The 6,837-nt window shown below is 47.1% G+C and overlaps 1 protein-coding gene across 2 annotated transcripts; it reads left to right on the top strand.

Annotated features, from left to right (window-relative positions):
* Positions 1–1,058: 1,058 nt before the first annotated feature.
* DKKL1 (dickkopf like acrosomal protein 1) lies at positions 1,059–5,286 on the top strand. Of its 2 annotated transcripts, none has more exons than XM_081031473.1 (5): positions 1,059–1,084; positions 1,498–1,672; positions 2,110–2,250; positions 2,379–2,471; positions 4,887–5,286. In XM_081031473.1, exons 2-5 carry the CDS (start codon positions 1,517–1,519, stop codon positions 5,196–5,198), a joined length of 702 nt encoding a protein of 233 aa, XP_080887599.1. In that variant the 5' UTR covers positions 1,059–1,084; positions 1,498–1,516; the 3' UTR covers positions 5,199–5,286. The 2 variants fall into 2 exon arrangements, with proteins under 2 accessions (XP_080887599.1, XP_080887598.1); XM_081031472.1 differs by having other exon boundaries at positions 1,069–1,251.
* Positions 5,287–6,837: the final 1,551 nt, after the last annotated feature.

Here is a 6,837-nt window from a genome sequence, read left to right on the forward strand (position 1 = left end):
AGTCTGAGAGAGGAGGTTGATGGGGGCCAGAAAACCTGGGTGTGAGGAAGGAGGGGTCTGGGGGCCAGGATTCCTGAGTCTAGAGGAGGAGGAGTCTGGGGTCCCCGGACTCCTGGCCATCTAAGAGGCGTGTTTGTGTGTTGGAGATGTGGAAGTGATAGGAAAACAAAAGAATCTTTCCTGTTTAGACTCAAATATATTTTTGAGGATTGAAGTATGAGGATGTGTTTTGATTGATTTCTATGACGACCCGGTTTCATTGTGATTTTGCCAGAGTTAAGAGTCATGGGCAATACGACCGGGAGTTTATTGGAGGTCCACCCAGGTGTAGATTCCGGCATCCACACGCTCCAGTGAGCAGAGGTGGTGTCCTCCCAGGAAAGAGAAAGACACTTGGTGTCTGAGGGGTGAGGGGCTAGGGCCGGAACTCCTGGGTCTCTTAAAGATGAGGGGTTGGGTGTTCAAAGTCATGAGACCAGAAGAGGCTGGGGTCCGGACTCTGGGGTCCTGAGGGAGAAGAGAGCCCGGATTCTGAGCTCCTTAAAAACTGGAAATAAGACTTGATTTAGGGTTTCCAGAGAGGGCGGGACTGTTTCGTGGAACCAAAGAGAGCTCCGGGTTCAGTGTCCCTACACTGTCTTCTGTTGAGTGCATTAATCATTTCAAATCCTGGAGAAGACGAGAAGCGACACGGAGAAACTCAGAGATAGATACAAAACTAAGGAGTGGCCAAACCGGAAGGACTGTCCACGAGCAGAAGGAGACTAGGAATGGAACTGAGGGCGCTGGGGGCAAGACATTGGGCACAGAGGCGTGGCCCAGGTGCGGGGGCGTGGCTCTAAATTAAGGGGCGTGGCCATCTACGATTGGAGCCGGACCGGCAAGAATCCAAGGCCTAGGTCAACCGACAGGGGAGTGGTCTGACGAGGGGGTGTGACCATGAAATGAAGGGGAGGCAGGCTCAAGGAGCGTGGTTAACGAAGAATAGGGGCGTGGCTCTGTCCTTAGGCGTGACTATCCAATAGAGGGCCCGACTCGTGGGTGAGGTCAGCAGCTGGGGGCGTGGTCAGACAACAAGTGCACGGTAAGGGCTCGCGGAGCTCATCCAACGCTCCAGTTACCGGCTTAGGCTCGAGACTAGAACTGTTTGGATTTAACAGTCTGTGGACCCCCCCGGAGTCTGAGAGTCCGTTGACCCGACTGTGGTTTAGCGTAAAGGCAGGGCCCAGAAGAAGGGGCGGGGCGTAGGAGGTGAGAAATGAGATCTGGGTGTGAATGTCGGGGAATGAGATCCGTGAATGAGGCAGGGCCCAGAAGAGCCAGGCCTGAGAGAACGCGCGGGGCCTGACACGATGGAGGGATAGGAGTAGAAAGAAAGGGGAGGGGGAAAATGGGCTTGGTGGGGGAGAAGCAGCTAGGCAAGGGGTAAGAAAGGGATGATTGTCTTGGGTGGGGCCTTGATGAGAGCGGGGGCTCTGATCCCTACGGGTTCCACAGCCTCCCCGCCTGCCGAGCAATGTGGCACGTGCTGGTCTTGCTTTTGCTGCTCCCCTCTGCCTCGGTGCACCCCTCCACTGCAGCCCCTATCCACGATGCGGACGCCGAGGAGAGCTCCTTGAGTTTTCTAGGTCTCCAGAGCCTACTCCAAGGCTTCACCCGGCTTTTCCTGAAAGTGAGCCATGGCGGGTTGGGGAGAAGAGTTACCAGAGAAGAAGGACGGGAGAGATGGAAGGGGTTCAGGGAGACAGGTCGCGGCCAGGCAGAAGGACAGACAGAAAGGGAAGGAGTCAAAGGGACAGAGACTGACAGGGAGACCAAGAGATAGTGAGGGAGGAAGACAGGCAGAGAGGGAGATGGGACAGAGACAAGAGACTGGAGAGGGAGATGGGAAGAAACAGACTGTAGGACACGACGGGCAAGATTAGGAAGGAAATGGGGCAGAGAACAGGACAGGACAGATGGGGGGTGGGGGCAGGAGGTGACCTGGTTAGGCCCAAAGGATGGAGATAGAAGGGGGTGGAAGGGACATGGCAAGGCCTCAAGGGCATCCTGGTAGGGCTGCAGATGTCCTGAGGTCCAGCAGCTCACCAGTCCCTCCTCTGGCCCTAGGATGACTTGCTACGAGGCATGGACAGTTTCTTCTCTGCCCCCATGGACTTGCGGGGCCTCCCTAAGAACTACCACCAAGAAGAGAACCAGGAGCGCCAGCTGGGGACCAACACTCTCTCCAGCCACCTCCAGATAGACAAGGTGCCTATTCTGGGAAGTCCCTCCTGGAGTCTCCCCCACAATCCCTCACACTGCAGTATCTGTTGGGAGGAAGGCAGAGGAGGAAAACAGTTCTGCTCTCACTCTTTGCTCTGCTCTTATCCTCACAGGTGACCAACAATAAGACAGGAGAGGTACTAATCTCCAAGAAGGTGGTGGCGTCCATCGAGCCGGGAGAGAGAAGCTTGGAGGATGACAGGAAGGTTAGCACATGCCCCCCACAAAGCGTCCAGGTCCAACATTTTCTGTAGTTTAGGAGGAAGAGATGAGTTAATTCTCCCACCCCCTGTGTGGGACTTCCTCTCTCTGCGCCTCAGTTTTGTCATCTGTCAAAAGGGACTAACCAGCTCTCAGTAATGAGGTATACAACCTTAGAGTACATCCCTCCACTCGCTTAGTAAACCCCAGAGGGTTTTGTAAATCAAGAAGTGCTTTTAATTCCAAGTGCTTGGTGCACTTCACCCTCACAAACCTCAAAGTGTTTTTATCTCAAAATACTCTGCAAACCTTTAAATATTTTTTAATCTATCCCAAAGTGGTAAATCTCTCCCTTGTAAACTTCAAAATGTGATTTTTAATTTCAAAGTACTTTATGAATGCACTTTATGAACCCCAAATGCTTTGTGTCTCTCACCTTCGTAAACCTTTCAGTGACTCTTTTAGGATAAAAAACCAAAGTTCTTGCTTTTTTATCCTAAAAATTCTTAAGAACTGCCAAGTGCTTGACAAACCCATATGGTTCACACACGCACACACACACACACACACACACACACCGTTTATTATTTTTTTTAATTTCAAATCTACAGAAAAGTTGGGGGGGAAACATTCTATAAGCATATCTGTATTCTCTTTTTCACGGAGCAGGGTTTCTCAACCTTGGCACCATTGTCACAATATTATCCGTTGTGGGCTGGATAATATTCGTTGTATTTGTACATGGGGCCATCCTTTGCACTGTCAAATGCTTAGCAGCATCCCTGCTTCTCCCCATTAGAGGGAAGTACCACCCCCACCCTAGCCAGTTGTGACAACCAAAAATGTCTCCAGACTTTGGTTGAGAACCACTGGCCTCGCTTCACCACTTGTTAGCATTTTACCACATTTACTTTATTTTTACTTTTGTATTTTTGAACCATATGACAAGAAGCTATTGGCAACCTGACACTTCACCCCTAAATCCTTCAGCAGATATCTCCTAAGAAGAATGCCTTCTCCCACATGACCACAGCACCATTTTTACACCCAAGAAATTTAATATTGATGTCAAGCTATTATCTCTGTATTTGTTTGTGAGGGCTGCTATCACAAAGTACCACACAGATTGGGTGGCTTAAATAACAGGAATTTTTTGTCTCATGGTTCTAGAAGCTGCGTGTCCAAGAGCAAAGTTGGTTCCTTGTGAGAGCTGTGAGGGAGGGTCCTTCCATGCCCCTCTCCTACCTTGTGGTGTTTTGCTAACAGTCTTTGGTGACCCTCTGTGTGTAGATGCGTCACCTCCAGCTCTGCGTCTTCATGATGTTCTCCCTGTCTGCATTTCTGTGTCCAGATTTGCCCTATGCATAAGAACACCAGCCATACTAGATGAGGAGCCACCCCAGTGACCTCATCCTAACTAATCAAATCTCTAATGACACTATTTCCAAATACCCTGTTTCCCTGAAAATAAGACCTAGCCGGGCCATCAGCTCCAATGTGTCTTTTGGAGCAAAAATTAATATAGGACCCGGTCTTATATTAATTATATTAATTATATTTATTATATATATTATATTATATTTATTATATTATATTATATTATATTATATTATATTATATTATATTAAGACCCGGTCTTATATTATAGTAAAATAAGACTGGGTCTTACTATAATTTTTGCTCCAAAAGACGCATTAGAGTTGATGGTCTGGCTAGGTCTTATTTTGGGGGGAAATACGATAAAATCACATTTTGAGGTCCTGGGGTTAGAAATTCAACATCTGAATGGGGGGGGAGGCACAGTTCAACCTATAAGACTCTCCTACAGGACTTCTCAGACCTCAACTTATTAAAATGCAGACTCTGATTCAGTAGGTCTGAGTGGGCTGCAGCCCATAATTTAGATATATAACAAGCTCTCAGATGACACTGGTCCACAGCCCACACTTTGAGTAGCAAGGACCAAACAGACCACATTCAAATATTCCTACTGGCCCCAAAGCTCTCTGTAAGGCTGATTTGATTTTGGACCAGGATTCAATCAAGGAGCACATGTAGCAATTGTGGTTATGATTCTTTAGTAAAGCCAAGAGCTTTTAATCCCAAAGTGCTTTGTACATTTCAAACTGCTTTCCAAACATCAGAGTATGTTTAATCCTGAAGTGCTTTGTAATCCCAACCGGCATTTTAAACCCCAAAGTGCTTTTGAAACCTCCAAAGCATTTTTTTCAATCCCAAAGTAGTCTATAAACCTCAGAGTATTGTTGAATCCAAAAGCACTTATTAATCCAAGTGCTTTGTAAACTGCAAACTGAGTTTTTAACTCCCAAAATGGCCTGTAGGTGACAAAGTAAATGGAATATGCCAGTGGCGTCTGAGCATCCTGAGGTTGTCATTTAGAGTTTGTCACTCTTTCCCAGGTACCCAAGACAGAGGAGAAGGAAGCCCTGGTGCCCGTCCCAAAGGCCATGGACAGCTTCCACCCGGAGCCCCATTCCCGAGTGGCCTTCTGGATCATGAAGCTGCCACAGCGAAGGTCCCACCAAGATGCCCAGGAGGGCGGCCACTGGCTCAGCGAGAAGAGACACCGCCTGCAGGCCATCCGGGACGGGCTCCGTGAAGGGACCCGAGAAGATGTCCTCGAAGAGGGGACCCAAAGTTCCTCCCACTCCAAGTTGCCTGCCCGAAAGACCCACTTCCTGTACATTCTCAGGCCCTCCCAGCCGCTATAGGGGTGGGAACAGGGGAACACCTGCATATACCCCCATCAGACCCTACCCCACGGGTCATATGGAAATAAAGTTTCTTCTTACTGCTGCACTGTCTCCTTTCAGGATATGTCTCCAAGCCTCAGCCAACCAGGCCATCGCAAGTTCCGACAATAAAAAGATAACTAGGCAGTCATAAAATATTTGGAAATGAAGTAATATACCACTAAAATAATGTGCAGGTCAAATTAGTAAATATTTTGAACTGAATAATAATGGAAAGGTGGCATAAACTTGAGTATAGCTCAAGAATTTCTCAGCAAATTATGGCCTTAATGCATATATTAGATTAAATATCAATAATCTAAAAATATCACTGATCTAAACACTCAGACAGCTATAAAAGTTTAATTGAGCTATAACTTAAGATTCAGCACTTTATGTGTGTTACCATTATACTACAAACTTTTTTAAAAAAATTTTCAGGGGTGACAAAATTACCCAGACCTCAAAAAAGGAAGGAACAAGAAATACTGAAGGAATAAACTGAAATAATTACATTATACTAATAAATTATGTTAATAAAACTAATGGGGTCCACCACACACCAGCCTGTGCTAAGAAAACACTTGGCAAACACTCTTATTGAACTCTCGTAAGACATCATGAGGTCCCCATTTTAGAGAAGAAGCTGTCATTTAGAAATGTGAAGTCGCTTGCCAAAGTCACACAGCAATGGCACTAGGTTTGTCCGATTCCATATCTCTTTTAACCACTCACCTGTCAAACAGGATCTTTCCCAGGCCTTGTAACAAGCCACCATTAATAGCCAAAATAATAACTATCAATTATGAATAACAAGGATTACCACCTTAAGTCCTCAAGGTGACCTAAAAAGCAATTATCTTCATTTCTGGAAGGAAAACAGGCTTAGAGAGGGTAAAGCATTGTACCAAGGTCACAGCTAGAAAGTGACAGAGCCAAAATTCAAACCTAAGAATATCTGACTCCAGGCCCACAACCTTATCATCATTCTACACTGCCCAGTACTTAAGAGGCATGGATTCAGTCCATTCAACTTTTCCTTTTTTTTTAGCGTCCACACCAGACCAGGCATGTTCTAGCCCCAAAACAGTCTCCTACTGCACACAGGTCACATTCCAGTGGGGGTGACAGTAGACAAATATAGGATACGTCACGTTCTGAGACGTTCCATGGGGACCACTAAAAAGTGGACAGAGTGGGCTAGCAGAGTGGTTGAGTGGGTGGGACCGCTTTTGTCCCAAATCCTCTTCCTTGGGAGGATCTTCAATTTGGGATGTAATTCTCTTCCTCTCTCTAGCCAGAAAAGCGAGAATATTTTCTCCGCACTCTCTCCTAAAAGGAGTAAATGAAACAGTTTGGGGAAGAATCCTTCGGGGACTTACTAACACATCTTAACTGGAGCTACAAAAGGGCGCGGGAGTGGTGAGGCAGGACAGGGCAAGACATCATGGTGCCGGCGAGGGACAGACTGTGAGGGGCAGACTGTCACGGAACAGATGGCATTACGAGCACGGCTTAGTAGCTGATAAGAAGTGGGGATGAACAAGGGGTCTCTCAAGCCAATTCTCCCTTGCTTGGGCCTATGTCACCGAATCTTGGGGCGGCAGACAAGACCCCA

The sequence above is a fragment of the Rhinolophus hipposideros genome (assembly GCF_964194185.1).
Source record: "Rhinolophus hipposideros genome assembly, chromosome: 21".
NCBI lineage: Eukaryota > Metazoa > Chordata > Mammalia > Chiroptera > Rhinolophidae > Rhinolophus > Rhinolophus hipposideros.

What these genes read in the sequence shown, in the direction of transcription:
- DKKL1 (XM_081031473.1), top strand. Translation starts at nt 1,517, where the DNA reads ATGTGGCACGTGCTGGTCTTGCTTTTGCTGCTCCCCTCTGCCTCGGTG. An exon ending in TCACCCGGCTTTTCCTGAAA is followed by an intron (nt 1,673 to 2,109) that starts GTGAGCCATGGC and finishes CTCTGGCCCTAG; the next exon opens with GATGACTTGCTACGAGGCAT. An exon ending in GCTTGGAGGATGACAGGAAG is followed by an intron (nt 2,472 to 4,886) that starts GTTAGCACATGC and finishes ACTCTTTCCCAG; the next exon opens with GTACCCAAGACAGAGGAGAA.